Raw genomic sequence first — 27,100 nt, 5'->3', positions numbered from 1 at the left:
CAATGTGTCCTGCAGAAAAGAAAGACACTGCAATTATTGCCCATACTGACACGGCCAAATGCGACAGAACAGGGAAGGCTGGCTTGGCTCAACTTATAAAATTCAGATCAGAGCTGTATAGAAACCTAGAGTTGGCTTTCCATCCCTGCTGCTGAGCCCTTATGCTGCACAGTGGGATGAATATAGATTTTTATTTTTGATTTGTTTGAGCTTGTGTTTTCCAATATTATTTCAAAGGAAAAATGTTTCTAGCTTTTCAAGTTGGAATGTACATTATCAATTCACTGGTTTCTGCAAGATGTGAGTTAGTCAAGCTGCTCTTTAACACCTTTCATGTGTGAACTAAATTGATTGAAAAGATACAGTAGTGGATGCCCATCTGAATTGGAACCATGCCAGTATGTTGTACATTTTCAGTTGCTTTTCCCATGCAACAATAACTCTCCACTGGGCCAGCTTGACCTCAAGACCACTCTGTGTTAATATTATTGCACTCAGTCCCGTTGAGTGGTTGTACTAGAACAGTCAAGTGTTGTACAGTGCTTTGTTTGATCTATGATTTACACAGATGAAGGCATAAGCTGAAAGATTTGTCTACTTGACTTGTACCTCTGAATTTATGACTGCATTTGAAGTAATGGAGGTATAATTTATTATTTAACAGTTTGTATGTAACCTACAGTAAGTGGCATGTCATTTCCACCCAAATTTGTGAGTGACATGCATGTTGTAACATTTTGATTGTCTTTTCTTTATACAGTGCACTCCGTTTATAAGAATCAAGTTTTGATTCTTATAGGCGGTTGATTCTTAAAAGCAGACCGATATGATTACTGTGGTGCAGAATCAAACTTAGGCTGGGACCAAATCAAAACTTTGACAACCCGCTAACCGCACTTAACAAAACTGTATTTAATAGCGTTTTCTTTTTTGTAAGTATCTTATTTCTTCTACTCATAAAAAGAAAACACTATTATATACAGTTTTGTTAAGGCAATTCACAGGTTGTCAAAGTTTTGATTTGGTCCCAACCTTAGTATCAGAATGATAAGAGCTTGTTCCCTACAGTGTAATGCATTGACCACTAGATGTCACGAGTTCCCGCATGTATGCACACTCACGAAAAATCCACAGCTGCTTTTAACGAATTATGGATAATAGTCAATTGGTTAACTGCTTGTTAAAGTTAATGACACCTTGTGGCAAAGTGAGTAAGTGTGTGCAGGGGTGAAATGGTGTTTATTGATTGTTATTTGTCCAGAGCCTGACGGCAAACAACAGTAAACAATAATAATGTAAAGTGATACAGCGGCGTGTATCACTTTATTTATCTCTAATTCGAGTTAGAGATCTAGTGTTTGTGCCACAAGAAGTACAGTTTAGTTAGTGATCCAGCTGAGAGCTAGGTTTATTTGGTTTGTTTTATTAGTGTTTTTTTCGCCACCGCAGTGTAAGAAAGATAAACCAACACCGATTTAAAACTGTAAATCAAGACTCCAGCCTGATAATTTACACTGTCCTCGGCCATTCAGCAGTTTAAATACAGTATACCGATGTCAATGGTGCTCAGTCACTGCACAATACATCAAAACAAGTCCTCGTGGGTAAGCAGTTTGTTATAGGATCACGATTATGTGTACTCAAGGCTGCATAATCCTATTTTACTACAGTATACTTGAGAGAAGCGATCGTCTTGTGAGGGTGCCTAGTTTAACTGCCGTGTGGTGTTACGTGTAATGGCCTTTGAATTAAAATGACATTACAGTACAGTATTTTACTCTTAGCACTACCACTGCATTTAAGCATCTGTGGCTTACTTATTTTCTGTTGCAAATCTCACAGTATTTCATTAAGCGGAGATGCAAAGCCCCCCCCCCCCCCCCCCCACCACCACCACCACACTGCGCCACAATCCTACTCGCTCTGCATGCATATCACACAATACTGCTTTACTCGGTATGTATTCAGTGAATAGGTATTCACTTTATTGAAACAAATTTTCACTAACAGAGAACACAAAAAACATACCTGCACAATGCAGTGGCGCAGTCACCATTTGATTACAAACAATGCAGTGTTTCCTGCATCACTGCACGATCCAAGCTGTGTATGTGCCTAATCACATGAGATGTGATCAAATTCAAAAACAGCTTCATTGGCTGTACATGTCATTGCACTTGATACAGTACTGTATTACATGCAGTCAGTTTGCACTGAAATGATTCTTATAAGCAGATTGCTTGATACTTACAAGCAGAGTATTTTACATTGGTTAGTATAGGAATGATTTTGTCCCAGTGTCCCCAGTAAATGCGGTTGATTCTTATATCAGTGATTCTTATAAATGAAGTGCACTATAAATACCTCTAATTGCATTAAGTATTAATTGTTTCTCATTTAGTTTTTTAGTTTTTTGTACAGTGTCAAGAAAAGCTCTTTTTTTGGAAACATGCAACATGAAAAGCTTATAGTGAGGAAAACTTTGTAAAAATGACTTTCATTAGAAATAAAAAAACCTAAAAAAAACAGCATGGACAGATAGCCATAACAAGACTTCTTTCTTCATTTTCTTCAATGTCTATCCTTCTACCTGCAACTGCACTAAATTATATTTACAAAAACATTATGTAACAGGCATTTCCCAGAACTGAATGACATTTTTCTTGTTTTGGGTCATTCTCTGCTGTATGGAAGTTTGGTAGAACATCTGGAAAATAATGCGGACGAGAAGCAGTGCAGGATTTTCTGATTAAATCTAGTTAAGTTTAACATCATTTATTGGTTTGGCTCTTTATAACAGTTTCTCAAGGCTCTGGGGAGACAGATGTCTTCTCTAACTAGTGCTAATTGGTTACTTTGGTGCCTCTGGATGGCTGTCCAGTTTCCACTGTATTTTATCTTATCCTACATTTATATGTCAATATGATTCAGCTTTAACTGATTCTGAACAGTAGGTTTTCAGCAGGATGGTCATGGGAGGGGAAAAACCTCAACATAAAAGCATATTAATATTTTTATAATGCATTCACATTTTAAAGAAAAAGAAAAAATGAAAAAAAACACATTTCAACATAGATTTGGGAAAAAATAAAACTAAGAAAAATAGACCACAATGTGTAGCACGCATCATTTGGCAGATATAATCAGATTAAAACCATTTGTGCAGCCTATAATATAATGGTGATAGCTATGCTGTCAATGTGTGTCTGTACCAAATTACAAATCTTTGCACGAGGTAACCACAACCACAACCCCTGCAGATATTTACTTTGTAATAACTGATAGTATTGTAAATGTCCGCAGTGCAATACAAGACCAAAGTTAATAGCACATTGCTGGAGTATTCTGCAGGCAAAAAGAGCACAGAACTCACTGGGGAATGCCCCCAGCTCTATATAAAGACAAGGGAAGTTCTAAATATATGTCGCCCTTTCTAAGCTTTCAAAATGTATGTGTTTTTAACAGCAAAGCCCACATGGCAGCGAAAGCTTACACATTAATATTTTGTGTATCTCATTTCATATTTTCATTTACTGAAAATAAACATAATTTATTACAAAGAACAAACTAAATGTGTGCCGTACTTGTGCCTACATGCTTTATCTTGAGTTGGATTGGCATTGCAGAAATCTGGCCTTAGCTCAGTTTCATATTGATCAATTGATCAACAATAGGATGATGGGTCACTAAAAGCCAGCCTTGACATAGACACAAATAAAATGTCAAGCCTCACAGGCTTGGTGGGGTTTTTCCCCCAGGTGTGTGAGACTGATATTATTAAACTTAGTTGAGGGTCTGTGACAGGGCAGAGCCCTGCATGTATACATCTGGCAGGACAGAGCCCAGCTGGTAAATGAATTATTCTGATTTAAATGCACTGTTTTGTGTTTATTTAAAATGCGATGATTTTGTTTGTTATTGTTTGCTGAGCACATATTTATTAAACAAAAACACTTTTTTCAAAACAAAAAGGTACGATGGCCAAAACAAATAGACAGATTAAAAAAAAAAACCCTGAACCAAACAAGTATCATGCTAGTGTAAAGCCGACATGAGTAGCAATTGCTTATTTTTCTCTTACTTTCATCTCTCTCCCATAGTTAGTCTCTCCTCCAACCCACCCCCACTATGAGTGGCTGCAGTGCATTTATACATGTGGCCATCTCTGAATTAGTAATCACTTAATCAATCTGGAGACGGACACACTCTGCACACGTTTAGAGGGATGGGGCTTTAACACCACCCACGCTGCCAAGCAATAACAAACAAAATCATCGCATTTTAAACAAACCCAAAACAATACATTTAAATCAGAATAATCCAAATACCAGCAGGGCTCTGCCATGCCAGATATTTACATGCAGGGCTCGGCCATGCCAGATATTTACATGCAGGGCTCTGCCATGCCAGATATTTACATGCAGGGCTCTGCTGGTCCAGATATTTACATGCAGGGCTCTGCTGGTCCAGATATTTACATGCAGGGCTCTGCTGGTCCAGATATTTACATGCAGGGCTCTGCCATGCCAGATATTTACATGCAGGGCTCGGCCATGCCAGATATTTACATGCAGGGCTCTGCCATGCCAGATATTTACATGCAGGGCTCTGCCGGTCCAGATATTTAAATGCAGGGCTCTGCCGGGACCTTTGTACTGCAGGATAAAGCAGGTAGGTACTGTGTGCATAGTCTGGTTAGTGCTGAAATGCAGTATTTTAAACAAGCTTCACAGTGCTGAATTTTCTATGAGTAAGATCAAAGAGGTGTTATTCAACTAAATGAAAAAAGGTCATTCATTTTGCACCAGACATTGCAGTTTTCTTTGTGGTACACCTCCTTTGAAAAACTATACTACAGTTTTGCATAATTGGACAGCTTTGATAAAAGACTGAAATTAAATATGGTGCTTCAGTATGCTGGGCTATTGTAGGGTATATCCCATGCAGATCCCAGTAGGGAACTGCAGTGTAAGCACTGTCAACGAAATCACTGCGTTTGTTTTGTTCTTCTAATGGCTGAGACTATAGGAAATTCCTACATTTGCAGTGTTTCTACATATCTGACTGTCATCCTGTCTATCATTCCATCTTTAATCTGACAACCATGCTTTCTACTGTATTGATCAGGATAAGATCTGTCTATTTATACAACTATCTGTGTATTTAATATGTATTTATACAGTATACTCCTGTGATGAATACAGTACATTTGTCTTCCTGTTAGGTATACAATGCTGCATATCTATAATGTCAATAACCTACTACAATTCAGCCACATTGCTTTTTTTTTTTTAATTATTATTACAATTTGAGTTCTTGCAAATTAGTGTCTGTATAAGGCAAGGGGCAGTGTTTTTGAGATCACAGGAGGCTATGTTAAAAAGACATATTTGTTCAATTTATTTTTCGACAAGTTATTGGAATGTGGAAAACCCTAAAGTTAGGAATTGTATACCCAAAGGAGTTCAATATTATTTACTGTACCCATGTTGTAATGATACTGCCAGTGGCACATTAGGATATTTACTAGAATCATCAGCAGGGTGCTAATTTAAATTAATGTAATGGCTGTGTCTGCCAAATATAATTTACATAAACCAGAAATCTGCTTTGAGGGAAAATATATCAATTTATATTTTTATAAATTTAAAAAAGAAACCTTAAATGCATGCTTTACTTTGAACAAAATGAATAATGTTTTAATGTCATAAATGTAAGACAATTAAAAGCAAATAAGAAGGCACTATCTGTGTATCAAGTAAGATTTTATCTTCCGCACAATATCTTTATTTTGATATCAGGGTATATGTGCAGTGGGGGCTGTTAAAAGCATAGCTGAAATTGATTTGCCAACTTTGCCCACCCCTGTCCTAGTTACTAACCACAGTGGTAAACCAGTGTTCCCTAAGTAGCTGGCTGTGAGTTCAGACTCATATCGGAGCCATGTGGATAGCTAGGAAGGTGGTTACAAATGTGAGCAGTCGAGTGATATACCATTTAGTGAATGTTATACTATTAAATATTATAAGGCACTTAAATGACCATTGAATTCAAATGTGGCAATTGCATGGTTATTACTACTACAGTACATATTAATTAACATGTATGTTACCATATTAATTAACATGTATCATATGAGACGCAGACGGTAAACATGGCAAACAATAAGATGCATTTTTAAAAATAACCATCATTTTTTACAGAAAACACTGTACAGGTAGTTTAAAATCACAGACAAATCTAATGCCTTCCTGTAGTGAAATCTCCTTGAAACAACAAAAACTATCCTCTTCATAAACCCCGCCAGTACTAATATTATTTGACATTCTATCTCCTGTTTAATTGTATTATCATAGCTTTTACCTTACAAGCTGCTACCTCTTATTAGGTAAAAACATATATGAAGGCACTAGTTGAAATAGTTTTCTGTTTGTGGATCCTCAGAGTAAACTGTAAAACAACTAACCCTGAAGCAAGGGGCCCAATTCTCTAACTTTGTGGGCCTGTTCTTCTTGAGAACCCCAGGGAGTGCATCTGGTAAATGTGGCTTCAGTGTAATCACAGTGAGATATGACACCTTTTTACTCTAGGTGACAACTTCATTGCCAGCCAAGTTTGATGGTGAAAGAACCTGGCAGATCATTTCTCAGGCTTACTCTCAGATGAGAAGCTTCAAATAGTTGTTTTTCTTCTTTTTTTTCTCATGGATTCACTTGCTGGTGTAGTTGTTACAGTTTTTTTGCAATTGTTGCACTTTAATAAGATGTACGTTAAGCACAATAGATGATGTATCCTGGATATAAGCTCACTACTCAGGGGGTAGATGTACTAAGATGGGCCAGTCACAGCGCAAACATACCACAATTTACATTTCCGTTGCAACAGTTTGCAAAGTATACATTTTGTCGTATGTACTAAGAGAAAATATGTTTATAATGAGAGCTGCAATACACTAATTAAAATATATGTTGCGTCATCTTAGCGAGATCTCTAGCATAGCATTAGTCTTGCGACATTTTTTTCGAATAAATAATGAAAGTTGTTTATATCAAAAGGTTTTCGTAATCATACAGTAGCCCCTTGCTAAACCGGATATGTTTGTCCGACATAAGGAGATGTCGGATTTTAAAAAAATACAATAAAATCGCACACACACATACATTTATAGTGCTCAATGTATTTTAAATGTATAAATCATTGCCCTGAAATAACACCAATGGGGGTCATGTATCAAGCGTTTGCGACGGCATTAAGGCCATAGTGCCGAGTTTACGCCAGCCTTAAAATTGCCCCTTATGTATCATTACACTTTTGGCGAGTTAAGGCCATGTTAGTACAGCCAAAATACACTCCACCGTGCAATGTGCTCTGTCGCTCATTAGCCATGCACTTTAAGGTGTGTCAAGCCTTCATTATATGCATGTTCAAATTGTAGGTGGAGCTCATTTGTAAATAAAGTGTGTGATATTAAAATTAGATTTATGAAGCGGCAGAACAGCTGCACCGACTCTAAAAGGGTCCACAGATAAGTTGGATTTCAAATTGGTCTCATTTGGGCACAAAGAAAAAGTCAGAAGCAGCTGATAGGAAAGAGCATTATGGCAGCCGTGATAAAGTATTTCTTACGACAGAGAGTGCAGGCTCCTAACCTTCCTGAACAGCCCAGGAACAGAGGGAGAGCACCGGCGCAGCACATTTAAGCATTTAAATATGTCAGCTTACACCATGCCTCATTAATTTTGGGCCAGTTAATACATTCAGGATGGGGTAAAATCTGTGCTGCGGCAGAGCGCTAATTTACACTCCGCCAATTTAGCGCTGTGTCTGTCGATCTTGATACATGTCCCCTAATGTGTTTTGGGTAGGCTACACATTAATTTATGAAAAAATATAACTCTGTACAGTACGCCTATACAGTATACAGTACAGTAGTGAAATCAAATGAACACCTGGCGCACTTTCTTTTTACTTTAGCCTCTAGGCTACCGGTAACACAAAATAAACTGTGCTGCTGCATTGCTGCTGCAAGTATATAATGCAAATAAAAGATTGTTTTAAATTGAAACAAAATGATTTTAGAGTTTTTATTATTATTATTATTATTATTATTATTATTATTATTATTATTATTATTATTATTATTATTATTATTATATTCAAATCACAGTAATCAAGTTTTATTACTAACATACAGGTAAAATTATACAGAGAAATGCACTACTACTAGAGTATGTGAACTAGCTCAAATACAGAGTAACAAATAATGTAAAATATTTAGCTATTAGCCCTCTCCTGTCTTTTGTAATATCTGTCAAAAATGTTGAGCTCAACAGGTCGCAAGGTAAAAGTGATACCCACCAAATGCCCTTGAGTCAAGGGAAAATCCTTTTTAGAGAATGTGTAAATAGTGAAGAAATAGCGAAGAAGACAATTTAGCTAATCACCTTTCCAAACAAAATTAGACCTAGTTCCCTTCTGGCTAGGATGATAAGAAGTGATTGTATATATACGCAGTATTACTACCTAATGAATCAAAAAGTCTTATTTTTTCCACAATAGTTGATTTATTTTATGATTGGTTTTTACAGGATGTTTGTAATCTAGTCCTGCATTTGCAGAAATTGTATTTTTATATACAATATTTACAATGTGATAAAAAATCACTGGTTAACACATTTTGGAGCGTTGCCAAAGTATTCAAAGTTCATGAGCTGGTAAAAAAAGTAGATTAATTTTAAGCCACTGGAGCTCTGTGTGCTTTTGTTATTTAAAGTTTGTTTTATTGCATGTTGCAAACTTTAAATTAGTTATTTTATTGTTTGACTTTAAAATAATAAAGTGACCATGTCATTTGTTTGCAGGTTTTTTGTATATTTTTAATCACTATCCTATTAGAATAAATGGCCCAAAAAAACTTGTTTCCAGTCCTAATATTTTATTAAGTTTTAGATAATGACCAGTCACATCTAGCTGTCAATTTATTGTCATCTCAAATGGATCACTTGGTAGGAAAGTACTATGTCGTGAGACATTTCAGTAATTAGATTACACAACAAAACACCTCTCTCCAGCTGTGTCATTGTTTTCTACTCTGATTTGGCCTCTGGGAGGTCACAGTGTTCTCTGTGTTGCTGTGCTGTTACTATTTACATCTAGATTATATTATAGCAGTGATATTTTAACTTCATGCATGTCCACCGCATATTTATTGCATGTATGATTTTCAGCAGATTGCAGAACCATTTGAGCAGCATTTTATAAATTAACAGACCAAACAAATGCTAGCATCCAAATTATGATCACTACATTACTTACAGTTAAGTTAAGCAGGGGACAATATTTATGTCTGAAATGCAAATCCTTTTTGACAAGTTTCTATGGAAAGTATTCTGCTTTTATAAGCAACGTACAAAACTTCAGGATGCAAAGCTGTAGCTGATGATCTTCACAACAGGGACCGGGTGCAACTAGAGGTGGCTGTAAGACAGGGGAAGCTGTGCCTGCCAACTACAGCAGGAAGGTTCATTAATAAAGATTTTTACAAATATGTATACAGCTATAGCTAAAGTTTTTCATCACCTAGAATTTAGGATTGAGACATAATTGAAAAAAAAACCTATAATAGTAGTACAGTATTTCACGTTAGATTTCGAAATGTCACATTTTTAAATTTGTCAGTTTTTTGTTAAGTGTATGGAAAACTACAAAGCAGTGTGTGATTCAATAACATAACATTATTCAGTGGGTTTCATTCGACTTTATGAAGAAAAATTGAGTAAATTATATAGGGTGATGCCAAACTTTCGGCCATAGCTGTACAACAAGTGTAAAAACAAATAGTATGTAACACATTGATTTATTATTTTTTGATCAGTAATTTTCTCTGTTTTGTCCATTTAGTAGTTACAACTTTCTTACGCTCAATCAGAGAAATGCTTTGATTATTTAACACATCACAAATTGGTTTCAGCTTAGACCTTTTTGTTTTCAAAGATTTTATGGGTCTTGAAATGTGCTTGCTGCTTAACTCTGTAAGCCACATTGACATACCAACTGCAACAGCAACGGCTTCAATAGCAGTTAAGAAATGTGATTTATCGCTGTTTCTGTAAGTGATAACATATTATGGGAAACATCGACAGAACCTGTAAAGTAAAACCATCCGTCAATGTGTGAAAAATTAAAAAAAAACAGAAGATGTCCCTTACCCTTAGAAGTATTATTGCCATACTGTCACTTTATAAACAGAAATGTCCAACACTGGAAGGTACTGTAATGTTGTATGAGGACCTGCACTTTTAAGAAAGCAATGAAAGACATGCTGACAAGAGCACTCTCAGTGTTAATGAGGAGTCTTTAAAGCTGAACTATGCACACATGTCTGTGCTGCAGGCTGTAAGAGTCCAGTTAAGATAAGTGACATCACTGCTGCTTTATTTCCGTTGTAAATGTTTTAAACCAAATTATAACAATTTGGTATCCCGGAGCTCTGAGGCAATAGAGAATAACATCTTGGTTTCTTTGTTTTTCAGGTATAAGTTTATCTATTCATGGGGCTGAAAAACAGATACGAAACCATCACAAAAGAAGTGCGCCTTGCCATCACACTTCAGAGCGCCTGCCTGTGGTCAGGCATTCCTCACTCCCAACTGTTAGAAAGTCAATAAACATGGAGGAGTCATCTTCTGGATCCCCAGACTCAGCAGTCACTAATGGAAAAGTACATCACCCAGGTCAGTTCAATAATACTTAGTGCTAGAGCCTGCCAACATCATTTTTGATCCATACATTTAAAACTTTAGAAGCTCAATTTTTAACATTAGCATTACAAAACATTAGGCCAGATCTAGTAGATAGGGTTATTTATTTTGCTGCAGATGACAAGACTTCTCATTATTTTACATATGAAATCTTTACAATCTACAGCAATCTGCAGCAAAGCCCTTTCCAAAGTAATCTTGACATCACCAGAAGGATTGATATAGAGTTAAAGGTTCAGTCATTAGATCTGACAAGGCTTAGATCAATAAAATTTACTTTCTTCTGAAAGCACCATAATGGAAGCAGGGGGCAGATGATTTTTTATTGTCTACACACTATTGAGCACCGCTGAAAATGTATTGGGGAAGCAATACATTAAAAAGAGTTTAAAAGAGTCATATAACATATTAATTATTATCAGAAAAGATGTATTTGCTTACGATTGTAAGTCGCCCTGGATAAGGGCGTCTGCTAAGAAATAAATAATAATAATAATAATATAATAGCCACTTGGAATTGCTACCGCATTTGTTTTGTTGAACATTTCTTCAAAATTTCAGAATCCCTCTGGAGACTTTTTGCCTCTTTTCATGAAAATCAATTATAGATTGAACATATTAACGAAAAAAACTGTCTTCCTTTGGAATAAGAACCTGTTTTTATTGACAGAATTCCTTTTATTCTAAGTACTAAGCACCAAGTGAATTTAGGCTTGAAACAACAGGGCTTGGACAAAAAAAGTTCCTTGTGTGCAGCTCTGGTCATGGAAAAGTGCTAATATATTTCAAATGACAAATAATCATTCCATTCAAGCTGCATAATGAACAAGGTTTAATTCACAGTCAGAATCTGGAGAGGAAACAGTGTAGCAGTCAAAAGCTATGTTGAGACTACAACCGGTCTCAAACCACTTCACCAGAGAACAGTTCTGACAAGACCTCTGATCCAACCAGATCTGTTCTATTCATACACTTTTACTGAATTAATCTAAAGGGTCTGTTTCTTGTCATTTCCATGGCAATAAAAACGAATCTTGACATTTTTCAGATGTTTGTAGATTTTGCAAAATTTAAGTCAGAAAAAGACAAGAACAATAAGATATATGAAAACAAATATATCTGGGGCAGCAGTGTGGAGTAGTGGTTAGGGCTCTGGGCTCTGGACTCTTGACCGGAGGGTCGTGGGGTCAGTCCCCGGTGGGGACACTGCTGCTGTACCCTTGAGCAAGGTACTTTACCTAGATTGCTCCAGTAAAAACCCAACTGTATAAATGGGTAATTGTATGTAAAAATAATGTGATATCTTGTAACAATTGTAAGTCGCCCTGGATAAGGACATCAGCTAAAAAATAATAAATAATAACAATAATATAAAAAGCACGACATTGATTAAAAAAAATAAAATAAACTGTCCCTAATGAGCCACCATACAAATGTGTATCAGCTGCAGAAACAGCTACCTTCAGCACAAATATTACAGTGTGTATTTTTATGTAAACCAGGTGAGTCTTTACTCAATGGAAATCCAAAAGATAGACAAATTCCCCGCTTGGAAACAGTGTTTTTGGAAAGGAAAACCATTATAGAAGCAGACTGTACTTGAACTGATCTTGTGAAAGCTGTTCTATCTAAAAGTGATCTGAGACCTGCTCCCTAGCAGGTCTGAGCTGCAGGTCTCAGACCGATCTGTGGGTTAGTCTAAACAGTCAGATCCACCTGGTTCATTCTTTCAGCCTTGTCTGAACACAGCTAAAGTTTTTTTTTTAAAAAAAACATTTGGTCCTATTCCCAAGGCTTAACTCATGACTTGTTAAAATAATGTTTGAAAAATAATCTTTATGATTAGGTTTCAATTGTTGTTCAAAGTATCATAATGTTTCTTATTGGAAATGTTGATTATTTGTACCCTAGATTTGAATGCTGAGATGCTGATCCATACATGATCAATGTAATTGGGGTTTCATTGCTGTGCCTTATGCCTGTTTAAGGGGTTTGCACATCTCTTCTGTTAAAATAAAGAGACTCTTCTGGCACTAGCAAACTCATCTGGGCCATTCCAATCTTCTTAAATTAAAGTCTAGTTTTTTTTAATTTTTTTATTTTACCAAGCAGTTCAGTGACTGTCAGATACTCCTGTTGTAAATATAGCGCCTGTCTAATCCTGTGGTAATGACATGTCTGTTTAAAATGTTTTCACCACACAGACTTGTGCTATGTGTCTCCTGCCAGAAATAGCCTTTATTTCTAGTCAGTTCCATGATGTTGTTCGTCCAAGTTATTTGGTTAGTATTTGTTTCACATTGGAAAGCTGTTTCAGTTAATGGCAGCTTTGAAGGCGATGCTTGGTATTGCATCAAAGGGAGCTGTAATATATATTAATTTATAAACATACCTGTAATAAAAGAAAACAGATAAATAGGAAAATGCAGACTACATACATATCTTATCATTATGTATCATGTGGCTAAAGCTGTTTGTTGTGTTGCTTAGTAATATTAGTAACACAACGTGTGATTGTGTAGAAATTGGTTTTTGCGTAACAGAATTTTGGGAGTTGTTTGCGGATCACTGGGAGTTTACTCATGGTCCGCGGGCCACAGTTGGGAACCACTGATCTAGAGCAATTGGTAAACAAGAGCACCACCATTGGTCCATAGTTCTCAGCAGGAACCAATTAATTATAAGAACACCTAGACTTCTCAGATCCATTGACCGTTTATTACAATTTCACAAAACATAGCTCACACCTAGCTAGCAGTGGGGCCCTTCATTTCACTGCTTACGTTCCATTAAATAAACTGTGCCTTAAAAAAAGAACAGCTACAACTGCTGTCTTTCCTCAGTTATAATATTGTGCTTCACTGTGCAGTGTGATCATACGGGTATGCAGTGTGATCATACAGGTACTGTACAGCATTAATGTTATGATGATGACACTTTAGGAGAGGAACATGCTTAAATACATGGATTGACAGAATGTATTTATTTTTGACAGATTTCAAATCAGCCCCTCAGGACCAGGTAATTTCTGTAAATACACATGCAAGTGAAAAAACATGGTATTTGCACTTTAATTTTCTTGTTAGTTTTATAACATTTATAACTTTTCAATGAAACAAACAAAATGACATTTTGGGGCCTGTATGTATATTTTGAAATGTGTCTTTACTTGAATCCTCAGCAAACGTGCACATTTCTTTTTTTGGTTTTTGTTTTGTGCATTTCAGCAATTAAAGATGTCAATATTTTCTTTGACGGGTCTGAGGGTGTCAACAGCCCTTCCAAGGACGATGACTCTCTCCTTCACCCGGGCAACCTGACGAGTACCTCAGAGGACAGGAGCCGACTGGAAACAGGAAAAGACGTAAGTGTTCTTCTACAAGACATAAATACATCTTGAGATAAGATTTTCTTCATGGTCTGTACGTGGTAAATACAAGTTTACAATAAATAGCCAGTATCTTCAAAACTCAATGGAACATGTTAGAGGGGGTGGACAATTGCTAGGTCAGTTTATATGTTTTTACCTTTGTAATAGACCTAACATTTAAAAGCATGCATTCGATGCTTAATGAAATGAACATTGATCTGTCAGCAGTACTTTGACAACAGTGTTATACCGCCACAGTAGCAAAATCAAACACTGTGGTCAATTTAGAGCAAATGTATCCTGTCAATACTGTAAATCACTCTTGTCATGAGGTCATGCTGTATCAATAACTGCCCTAAATACATATAGTATTTGTGTCAACTTACTGCCTGGCCTGATATAATTTCTGGGACAGAATAGGAAGGAAGTATATTTAATAACAAACAGCTACAATGTGTAAATAAATACACATTTAGTAGTGTGTACATTCGTGTACCAATGTTGTTTAATGTTAAGCAGTTACATCTGTCTAGATAGATGGAGAAAAAAAAGCTAAAGATCATTTAAGCGGTTTTAATTCTCCCCAGTGTTGTTTGACATGTTGTTTATTGTATTTTTTTTTTTTACAGGGTGTCAAAGAAACAAGCAAATTGAGCGGACTATTTTTCAGAGATGGGAAGTGCCGGATTGATTATATTGTTGTTTACAGAAAGTCCAGTCCACAAACAGAAAAAAGAGAGGTCTTTGAAAGAAATATCAGAGCAGAAGGACTACAGATGGAAAAAGAGGTAGTGATGATTATGTGTTTTGTATTGTTTTAACATTTCAAGACTTCTCTACTTTCACAGGTTAAAAAAAATAAAAAATAGGACACATTTTATAAACCGCCCTGCAGGGTAAAAGGTTAGGTGTCAAAAAATGGACCTCTACTCTGATATGAAAAATGATGTGATTTGAGTGTAAACATGCATGCATATAAAAATATGTTTTATAGCAGAACATTTGCATATCCATTAGGTATAAATACACATAATTTCAATGATTTGTAAAACAGTAATGTGCAGGGGTGATATACAAAACAATATCCTGGTCATGTTTTAAAATGCACAGAGGGGTGTGAATCATAAAGAGGTAGTGTCCTAGCTCATAATAATATGGACTACTTAAAAAAAACAAAAAAACAGGGGTATAAGAGATAGAGGAATCTATTTTAAATTTCTGATAACTGACGGAGGTCAGTTAGTCAAGACAAACTGCGTTAAATAACCACCTTTATTTATTATAATACAAAATCTTACAGATTTCCCAAAACATTGAACCCAAACAATGGTTGAAGAAAAATAAAGTATAGTCAAAATAGTTGGAGGACAGCCTCATCCTTCGGAGCATCCTGGTACCGCCTGCTAAAAAACAAAGAATTAAATAATACAGTTATGCAACATGTTCATCCTGGTGAACAAACTAATATTAGGCAGAGGAGCAGCCTTATACTCCTTCCCTCCGGACAAGGCTGGGAGTGAGGTGGTGGTGGTGGTGGAGGAGGTGGTAATTTGAAAGCATGGTAGGACTGAGTTTGTGAAGTAGGTTTATATACCAGGTTGATGGGAACTTGCCCGTAATTGGCTTGTAGATTGACCAATGAATAAATGTGATGTAGGGACTTGAAGTAATGATACTATAGATTTCCTGCCTGAAAAACCTCCCAAGCTTTATATTCTTTAATTGACAGTTTTGTCTGGGTGTGATTTTATTGTTCAGTACTGATGGGATTCCACTGTGATTCAATTGTGCATCAATTACTGGACAGGAATGAACACCATGTCAATATGGTTCTTCTGTTTTTTGACATGGTGTATGATGCTTCCAAAACCACTTTGACCAAAAATGTTGATTATATGTTTTCATCATAATTAAATTAGTCCAAACCAAAGCTATTTATATATTGCTAGCTAAATTGTAAATGATTTCAGATGTTAAAATTTGAGAAATAAATACATGAATTCTTCAGAGAAAAAGTGTACCCAACCCTGACCACTAAACAATTAGTTCACTTTCTTACCACTGTAATGCCTGTGACAGTTTTATCAGCTACTGGCACTTTCTTTTCTAATGGATCTTTATATTGGTTCTGAGTTTTTCAAATTTTTGAAGATGTAGCTAAGAATATGATTGGATAATATAATGCGAGGGTAGCCATGGAAAACTTCTAGTATTGCAAAACAGCAGCAAAGTGACTGGAATATGATAAAGTTATCATCTTAATTATTTAATCAGCTTGTGCATTCACAATGTTTATGGTAATTAATGTTGTTTGAAAATTGTAAATACTGTACAGTACATGAAAACTCTAAACCTTCAGGTTTATACTGGAGTTACCCTGGAAAAATCACAGAAATCCTTTAAAATTATTTTGTTCTTAAGATTTATTCAAGTACAGTAATAGCAATTTTTACCCAGTATAGTAGACATGTTGGTGAAGCACTGGAAAAAAATCTGGCTCTTTTCATATGCTACAAGTTGAAAAAATGACTATAGAACATAAAAAAATGAAAAGCGTTTGTTGTTTTTTTATGTATTTTTTCTGGATATCTCCTTCCAGTGTGGTACTGAGTAAGACTTTTATCACAACTGAGGTTTTAGTCTTGATGCCCAAGGGGTTACCTTGAATTCAAGCCCTGAACCATGCCTGTGCTGTCTATACTTTGGAAGATATTGTGATTTATTTAAGGGCACAGCCCCCCAGGCGGAAATTGTCTGTGAGGGGCTGGGGTTTTGACAGGTTAAAACAGTCTGATAGGGTATTATAGAAAAAAATGCATTTTAAAAAGTGATGAATAAGCCTTAGTCAATTATCAGTGCCTGTTGTGATATGTGCTATAGCTGAACTTTATAAAGCAGGCAGCTTTTAACATTGATTACTATTTTTTTTTTTAATGTCATCGTTTAGGTTCATAATGGTTTTTTTTATAGCTTCCTCAGTTAATTTCTTTCTGGAGGACTGCTGATCATACAGATTCATAGATTCAATTCATGCTTTGATATGTCTCTTTATTGTTACCTGAATATGCAAAACGGTGGAAATTAAATTACGTACGTGCCAGAGCAGCAATATTTTTAGAATATTTCTCTTCAGCAAAGTTGGCTGAAAATGGTAGTTTCTGATATTCTTTTGTGAGTATCAGTACCAGCTATAAGCAAAATAAGTTGTTGCTCAAGGCCCCAGCAGCTCAAAAGTGTCCATGGGTGAAAATATTTGTAAAACGTAGGCTTTTATAGTAATACTTTTAACAGGTTATAACTCTATCACAGTGGCACAGCACCCAAGTTACTGGAGTTGATTGCTACACAAAAGTACAGTGTGCATATGTGCACGTGGGATTGTTAGATTTTTATGCTTTTAAATGTTTTTTTAAATGCTGTTAATCATATTAATTTTTAGAACTGTATTTGTATGTGTTGGTTGCTATATGTTATAGTTTGCAGCAAAAAAAAAATTGTTTGTATTTAATATTTTTTTATAAAGAAATTAAAGGGTGTGGCGAGAGACAAAAATAATTTATGGGTTACCTGTCCAAGGTTGCTGTGGGGAAGATGTCTAATGCCTTACTGCAAACAGCCTTATGCATGCCCTAGCTTTTATGCCTTAATATTCATAGTTTCAACATATTTATTATAAATACAGATGTGCATACAAATGAATATTTTGGGTAGCATTAATACCATGCTATGACTTCCCCTCAAACTGATATAAACTGATAATTTGTATCCATAGGGCTGGGTGACATACCAATTCCAGAAGCCCAAGAAATGTATAGACAAGCGTTTTTAATTCTGACACGTAACCTATAGTTCTTACCAACAGTAATGGTTGAATAGTTCTTAATAGATCAATTTCTGTATGCATTTCATTAGTACAAGGGGACTCATAGAGTGGTTGATTTTATCAAGGTCATGTTGTCCTACCAGGCGTCCCAGTTGAAAGCTGGTTCATTAATCTGTGATTTCTTGAGGTATTTGGTAATTGCAGCCATGTCTTCCCTGTTGTCTGTTAAACTATATTTCTGTTCTGGAAGGAGTCACTTAACACTCCGGAAATTCCTGCTTGCTTGTCTGTCTGTCTGTCTACTTTATGTGGATGAATCATAGACTGGAAGGCATATATACTTCAGTGAAATACAGATACATGTTTTCTACAGCTATGGCCAAAAGTTTTCCATCACCTAGAATTTTAGGCTTGAGACATAATTTAAATATATATATATATATATATATACACTGTATATATATATATATACACACTGTATATATATATATATACAGTGGCTCTCAAAAGTATTCACCCCCCTTGGACTTTTCCACATTTTATTGTGTTACAACATGGAAACAAAATGTATTTAATTAGGAGTTTTTGCCACTGATCAACACAAAAAAAGTCCATAATGTCAAAGTGAAAAATAAAATCTACAAATTGTTCTAAATTAATTACAAATATAAAACAGAAAATAATTGATTGCATAAGTATTCACCCCCTTTGCTATGACATACCTAAATAAGCTCTGGTGCAACCAATTCTCTTTAGAAGTCACATAGTTAGTTGAATGGAGTTCACCTGTGTGCAATTAAGGTGTTTCACATGATTTCAGGTTAAATACACCTGTCTCTGGGAGGTCCCACAGTTGGTTAGTACATTTCCTAACAAAAACTACATCATGAAGGAACATTCAAAGCAAATCCGGAATCAGGATCTTCAAAAGCACCAATCAGGGGTAGGATATAAGAACATTTCCAAGGCATTGAATATCCCCCGGAGCACAGTAAATTCCATTATTAAGAAATGGAGAGAATATGGCACAACTGTGAATCTGGCTAGAACAGGCTGTCCTCAAAAACTGAGTATCCGGGCGAGAAGGGCACTAGTCAGGGAGGCCACCAAGAGGCCTATGGCAACTCTAAAGGAGTTACAGTCTTCCACGGCTGAGCTGGGAGATACTGTGCATATGGCAACAATAGCCCAGGTGCTTCACAAAACTGGCCTTTATGGGAGAGTGGCAAAAAGAAAGCCATTGTTGAAAAAAACTCACAACAAATCTCGGCTGGTTTGCCAGAAGGCATGTGGGAGACTTAGACTAAGTGGAAGAATATTCTATGGTCTGATGAGACCAAAATAGAGCTTTTTGGCCTCAACGCTAAGCGCTATGTTTGGCGCAAGCCTAACACCGCACATCATCCTGAGAACACCATCCCTACCATGAAGCATGGTGGTGGCAGCATCATGCTATGGGGATGCTTCTCTGCATCAGGGCCTGGAAAGCTTGTGAAGATAGAGGGCAAAATGGATGCAGCAACAAAGAAACAAATCACCTAGCCACGTCCCCTATTTGTACATTCAGTCATGCCCCCTTGGTTAGCGAGTACAGCCGTTTCTCCTCCAATCTGCGGTTGCCACATCGCATTCCCTCTGGAGTGATGACTTAATGTACCACAGCTGTGCCCCCTTTCTAGATGGCCAACGTCCACCTAACCCTGGGAATGAACTGTCAGGCCATCCAGTCCAGGGCACTCTGTTCCCTTTATATCGCATCCTCACAGGTCGGGAGGGATATTGATCACCTAGAATCATTCTGTCTCTGTCACACTGGCATGGGTTTTTACTTTAATAATAATAATAATAATAATAATAATAATAATAATAATAATATATTTATTTATTTTTATATAGCACCTTTCATAGTGGACCACCATCACAAAGTACTTTACAGAGGTAGGCTGTGAATTGTGCATTATATGCAGATTCACTTACAATAAGACATTGATTTAACATCTCATCCGCATGATGGAGCACAAGGAGGTTAAGTGACTTGCTCAGGGTCACACAGTCACACAGAGGTGGGATTTGTAGCCCTGGACTTTAACCACTGTAACGAAAATCCTTATGCAAATAAAAGTAACTAAACTTTACATGTAGATTATGTTTAATAAGTCGAAAAATGCTAACTATCAGCTTTTTAAAAAATAGTCTCTGGGTAACTGTCCAAGGTACTGAATAATATGGGAAATGGCTGCTTTTTAGAGCTGGGTGCTGTAGGTTCCTTAAACATGCTTTACTAAAACCAATCATACTGTACATCAATTAGCAGCATTGAGTACCTTTAATCATGTTCATATGTGCTTGACAACAATCCTAAACTTCTTTTGAAGTGTTTGCTCTGATTTTAATACTGATTGATTTAATATATCTGGGTCACAATCCCTTGTAAGGCAGAGTTCCTCATATATACGATGTCGGTAATTTTCCACATTAAGTGCAAATTGTGGGAGTGGAGTGTGAGTCTCTGCCACCTTTTCAGCTTCCCTGCTAGAAAAAGAGGTTCTGTCACCGTAGCAGTAATAAATTAGCCCATCCCTCAGGAACCATTCACATTGAGATAATTTGCCCTTGTCATATCATGACCCTGTTTAATTCAGAGCCTGTTTAATTCAATGCCTGGAGTTATGAGAACGTGGAAAGCATTGTACATGTGGCTGTGGCACATAAACTATCTTCAAAGGTTACAATAATGTACTGCTAGCTGTGTTGCTTGTAGGTGTTTTATTTTTATCAGGTGCTGTGGTTATATTTTCAAAATGCCCTTTCAGTCTCAGATCAGCATGGGCACTACAAATATTTTAGTTTTGTGCTTTAAACATGAGAATGACTGTAAAGGACAGTGGATTAATACACCCAAGTTTGAACCTTGTTTAAGTCATTAGTGAAAAAGAGTTATGCTGTCTTCATTTTATCCATAACTTCAATCAATCATGTACTGTAGGCATTAGCTGAAACATTGATCTATAACTCTGTCTCCTTCCTTAACATCTTGGTTAAACTTTATATTGAATGTAGAAATTGAAATATGAGTATGTACTGTATATAAAACATCAGATCAGGATACATTCAATGCTTACTCATATTGGAGACATTTTAGAAATATGTGAAGATTAGTTACAAATAAACAATGATAATGGTGTGGTGTTAAGTATGAACACGTCATCAGCTTATTTATATGGAATTGAAATTAAAGGTACAACAGCTAAGAGTTAATACTGCTTTTCAAGCCTGCTGTTCACTGGGAGCTGTGTGGTTTGGGCTCCCCCAGAACAGAAAACAACAGAAAAAGCACTCACGAATATAAAGCCAGAAACAGAGGGGTTTTTTTTCATTCAATCCAGGATTTAGCTTTAATAAATAAATAAAAATGCATTTGGATATTTATACAGAAAACATCCATTTCAAAAGTATCTCTCATCAAGACATTTGATAATTCCTAATGAAGTTATAATTCCTAAAAAAGTAAACTAAATGAGATAATCGTAAATTAAGTTAATACCTGCATTTTGTTCTGAATTAGTGCAGCTTAGTGTAGTACATGGTTTGAAGAATGATTTACCTTCCCAGCAGAACCTCAGTATATTGCTATGTCTTAACCATTACAAAGGAATGTTCTGAGGTGACAATATTTTAGGTATTTATGATGGCAATGAAATAAAAATGTGTTGGAGGTGGAAGATGTTGTTTGTCAAGGGAGGTTTTCTATTGCTGACCTCTTTATAACTGAACCTACATTTATTCATATTCATTAAGATACAGTAATTGTTACCAAGGGAATTGAGTAGTTTGTCTCCAATGAATAGAGTGGTTAATGCTGTTTAAATAGTCTTATTTAACTATACATAATAAAATATATAGTATAGGGTGCTGTAAGATGCATGCTGATTTTCCCTCAAAGTCAGACACTCTGACATCTAATGAAGTGGATATATATAAGATATATAAGATATATATAAGATTATATTATATATATAATCTTGCCCACATATCTATGCTATTTATAACCAAGAATACTTTTATTCCATTAGAACAAAACAAGTGATCTATCTTTAAAAGCTTTTAGGTAACGTTTAAGAACTAAAAGCATTTTTCAAAGAAGGACAGGGGTATTGGCAGCTCCCTGGACAAAAAAACACCTGAAGATGCATTACGAACTGGACCTCTTTGTACTGTATGCAATAATTCATTCTCAAAGGATTATTGTATACCCCAAATCATATGTTAGATAAGGGCTACATCATTTATGATTACAGAATTGTAATGACAGTATAATTTGCTTTTTTGTTGCAGTCCTCTATAACAAACAGTGACGTCATTTTTCTGAAGTTACATGCCCCTTGGGAAGTCCTTTGCAGATATGCAGAACTAATGAACATACGCATGCCTTTCAGGTAGGTGCACACTTCTCTGTTGTTCATTATCTGAAAGCATTTCAAGTCAGAATGCATTCAAGTTTTGATTTGTCATTTGATTGCCATTTCACATGAACTTGCTTTAACAGGGAAACAAACCAGCATTAAAAAAAATCTACTTTTAATTAAAAAAATATTGACTTCAAGTAAGTACAATGTAAAACAAAGAAAGGTTAAGAAATCCACCCTCAAAGCTGTGTGGGTGGACGGAGACTGTTCTGTGAACAATTTGTTCAGGGGAGATTTAAACCAATGTTCTTTTGTAGATCCGCACATGATACTGTTCATTTACCTTCATCAGGATCAAAGCTATCAACTTAGAGATCTATGAGTTGCAGAAGAGCTTTATAAGATTTTCAGTAGTTTGTAATAAAAGGTACACTGTAAGAAAGAATTTATTGTAGGAGTTATTTGTTTATCCAGGTAAAGCATTACATGTAAAGTGGGGTTTTGTTCAGAGCCAGCTTATCTTTATGTGACTGGAGTAATTAAGATGTAATTTAGTCATACTGGTAACTAACATATCTGATTTTCTCATGGCTTGAAACTCACACTAGCCCTGCACCCAGTCCGCGGTTTAAGAACTACCTTCAATTATGTATATTGTTTAAATGCTCAGGAGCCATGAGTTTTATGATAAACAAATTGTTCCTCCCTTATAGCTGCATGAACAACTCAGATTAGTAAACCTACAGACTCATGCTGTGATTACTGTCATCAGTTTGAAGCAGATTGACCAGGGGCCTGACATTTCAGTAATATTTCAGTAATATACCTAAAGTTGTGAAACCCAGCACCAGGTACATGTCTAGTGCAAGGCTTAAGCCTCTTTTCTACTGTATTTAAATGTAGGTAAATTCATACAATGTAATCATTAATTTAAAAGTCACCAGAGTAAAACAAAACTCTTAACCTCCAGTACTGAAATGTCAGTACTTTCCACTCCCTGTGAATGGTGTTGACTAACACTCACCTTGAACCTCTCCTCTCCCGGGATATCAGTAGTTTCCATTACTGAGGTGGTTAAGGATATGTCTCTCATCCCATTTAGGCTGTAAAATAAAGTATACTGAGTCAGAAGAGTACTTTATTCCATTTACTTTCAGTGTCCGAGGGGAAAGATACTGCAAGTGGAAATTTAAATATATATAGTATACATTGTCTGCAGTATACTGTGTCCTTTTTTTATTCAGCATCTCCACTTAAGCAATGTCATCACTTAAATATTGTACAAGGAATAAGTCGCTGGCTGGTACTCTTCTTCACCAGTGTAAAATTGTGTTCTTCCCAGCTTCCTGCTTCATTCATCTGGTATGTGCTTTGAGAGGGATTCCATTTCTTGACTTGTCATGTCAATGTTGGTAATACAAATATTACTTTATACAGTAATAATAAAGTTCAAAGTTCAGAAATACCTGAAGAGTCTTTATGGAGTGTACAACAAGGCATTTGATCTGTAAACAGGGTTTGGATTTACTGGGATGAACATCACTTCTGACAGCTAGCTGATTAAAACCTTAATCAATCCCCGGGACTTAATTTAAAAAAAAAAGCCTTTTATCCAAATTAATTTTTTTTTCACAGTTAATTCATTTACATTTTGTAAATAGATAATCAGTTTAATATAAACAGATAATATTTTATTTAAACCAGAAACTGAACTTTTGAATGATTTTGCCAGCTGCATTGCATTGTGCCACACATGTACTGGAATGTCATTGCCATTCTTGGAGAGCTTAAAAATACTGCAGTCTGTGCTACAGCAGTGAACACTAAAAATCATCAAGTTATCACATCTCTGAGAATTTCTTTAAGGTGTCATTCACCTTTTAAAGGAGTTATACCATCTACACGCAATTTTAACTTACCAATAGACAAAGTTACCCAAAACTGCACTAAAGGCCAGTTGATTTGGGTTGTATTCATAAATATACAGGTTTAGGTTTTTTTTTTAGGTACTTTGAAGCCACTTTCTCGGTGTAGTGCCTTTGCTTTGTCAAGGATTTCCCTTTTCATGAATGATTAATCTTGGTACATGATAAGCACACATTGTGTTCGGGCAATTAAAATATGGTTCCAGATTTCTACCACAGAGATGCTGTAGCTGAGGTGGCCAGGGATAATCATCCATTTCAGCTGTGAATGATGATTACGCATTACTATAAACAGGTTTTTTATGCACTATTTAAAGACCAGCAGCGTTAAACCACGCATAGAGTGTGTTACCTTGAGGAAGGAAAATCCTTACCACTTTACCGCCTCCATCGGTCCCCCTCGGAAAAGATCAAGATAATATGCTGTGATGAAAGTTTTTTCTTTGGCCTCAGGGAGCATGAAAATGTATGTTCATTCAGTATTTGATAAATATTTAATTGGATGCTTGCCTTCCCTATTTATATCTTATTTACTTTGCTGAACTATAGAATGGAAGGTTACTTTCCAGTAGCCTGGCAGACAATAATTATACATCCACATCCTATTTGAAATTCAGCACAATTTGATGTAGAATTTACTAGAGGTCTGTATTGACATGTTTTCTATGTGCTGCTTTGCATATGCTGTGTTAATGCATTATTTACATGACCTCTGAATGGAATTAAACTTGATATGTTTTTCCAATTCATTAGCTCTCTAAGAGAAATAAAACTAAGATGGAGGAACATTTAAAAGAAGGAAGGAGAGAGTAAACGATGTCATCCATTAGAATCGGTACCCTCAGGCACATGTTTTCTTATATTTAATCTCTAATCCTCTCTTTTTAGTCTTTCTTCCTCCACCTCTTACAGGCTTCTGTCTTCAATCTCCTTTCCTTCCTTGCTAGTTCTTACTGTAACTGATGATGGGTTTTCTTCTCGACTGGCTTCATTTTTGCTGTTCTTCCAGGAGAAAAATCTATTACCTGCACCGGCGGTTCAAGTTCATGAGCAGGTTGGTGTAAACCACATTGCTTGCATCTTGTGATAAAAAGCAACTGCTGGACTTTAAATCTCAAATGACCTTTGCCTGTCTTTGATTTCATCCAACACTGGTTAACCCTAGCAGTACTGTTTGAGCATTTTAAATGTCGATCATGGGCTTTAGTACAATGCGGTAGTGTACAGGAATATAAAAAATAAAGGTTCTTAGAAACACTACTCGTATAACCATTTGTGGTCCCTATGTACAAGAAAGTCTCAATTAAATACTGTATGTGTGTGAGTGTGCATGTGTGGGTAATGGAGCCAACAGAGTTTTGGTTTTGTGGGATTTTTTTCTGAAATATGATGTTCACAAAGGACATGAAGACAGTATCAGTAGTGGTAGTGCCATTACTCCTGTATCAATGTAACAGTTCATCGTTTACGTTTAATGACATGTAAATACAAAGATCAAAACAATCATGATTAGGGCAAACAGAAAATAATGCGTAGTACACATGAGGACGCAAGTGGTGAGAATACAGGAGATCACAGGTGATGACAACAGTTTCTTATGACCTGTGTCAATAGTCATTGCTTCAATGATCTCGTAACTCATCTGTTCAGAGCACAGCTGGAGTTGGGTCTGCCATATAGAACCCTCAGTAAATCTTCCATTAAGCAATGTCATCATGTCCACCTCCAGTTACTTGGCTTGTAATTGTACTACCTTTCTGAATTTCAAAGGTAGTACTATTCAGTTAAGTCACTCCATATTGGCATTTGCTTATTTTGCATCTGTATTACACATGCATGCATAATTAAAACTTGGCTGCATGTGACCGTTTTAGTAGCTCAAAGCTTGTCATTCACATTAAAGATTATCATTAGATGAGAGATCATTTAATTTAATTTGGCTTTAAAGCTGAGAGCGAATGGGTATGATATGAGATAGAGGCTGACAGGAGGTTGCAATGTATCTGGCAGATTGTTTTCTGTTCGCAAACAGAATATGTGACCTAGTATGATCTTCACAGGCAGTTGTTTGTTGACTGATACATGCATTGCATGAAAGTGAACTAAATGCCAAATCAACACATGCGGTTTGTAAAGAGCTATGGCAGTACATTCATGCTGCATGAAATGAACTGTCAGTAGAACATCCATAGAAAGATATACCCCCAATGTGCCAGGCAGTCTCTAAAACTCTATCAAAACAGGGCATTCAGTATGTAAAATTGTAAAGCACATATGAGAAACGGCATAAGTTTAACTGTGCATTCAATTGAGAAATAACTGCAGTATCTTTCGAATACAGTTGAAGGGCAAACTAAATGCAAATGGTAAGAATCATTACTGCACTTATTTAGGTTTAGGGAGCCTTACAGCCCTGGGTATATGACAGTGGTTTGTGTGTGTGCGTGATTGTGTGTGTTCGCAAACATGGTAAACCTATTAGATTATGGAAGTTTAAATGTTAATAAATGCAGTATAAATTATTTTAATATTCTACAATTTGTACATAGCCTGTAGGGTATTTATTACATTACGTTGTATTTGCTACATTTTCTGTATATCAGTTGCCATGTAAAACCATGAATCTTATTTCCTTTCTAATACATTTATGTTTTTTTCCATTGTGACAGGATGGAGAAACGAATAAGCAGGTTTCGAGGATGGCTGCCTCGGAAGCCAATGAAGTTTGACAAGGATACCTTACCAGACCTGGAGGAGAATGACAGCTACACTGCCCCCTTCAGTCAGCAGAGGATACACCAGTAAGTGCTTCGTAG

General features: G+C 36.1%; 1 protein-coding gene across 6 annotated transcripts in view; it reads left to right on the top strand.

Annotated features, from left to right (window-relative positions):
- Positions 1 to 27,100, top strand: part of LOC117414514 (anoctamin-4) — an 83,310-nt gene that overhangs the window by 24,269 nt on the left and 31,941 nt on the right. For 4 of the 6 annotated variants that reach the window (XM_059027022.1, XM_059027020.1, XM_034024291.3 and 1 more), the window contains 6 exons: positions 10,533 to 10,733; positions 13,988 to 14,124; positions 14,760 to 14,918; positions 22,289 to 22,389; positions 25,294 to 25,338; positions 26,954 to 27,085. In XM_059027022.1, coding sequence (XP_058883005.1) covers positions 10,533 to 10,733; positions 13,988 to 14,124; positions 14,760 to 14,918; positions 22,289 to 22,389; positions 25,294 to 25,338; positions 26,954 to 27,085 — 775 coding nt within the window. Of the gene's footprint in view, positions 1 to 10,532; positions 10,734 to 13,987; positions 14,125 to 14,759; positions 14,919 to 22,288; positions 22,390 to 25,231; positions 25,339 to 26,953; positions 27,086 to 27,100 lie in introns of those variants that run through there. The other 2 variants (XM_059027021.1, XM_034024292.2) reach the window with 2 other exon arrangements.

Source organism: Acipenser ruthenus, chromosome 7, assembly GCF_902713425.1.
Source record: "Acipenser ruthenus chromosome 7, fAciRut3.2 maternal haplotype, whole genome shotgun sequence".
NCBI lineage: Eukaryota > Metazoa > Chordata > Actinopteri > Acipenseriformes > Acipenseridae > Acipenser > Acipenser ruthenus.
This window is presented reverse-complemented; position numbering and strand designations above follow the sequence as displayed.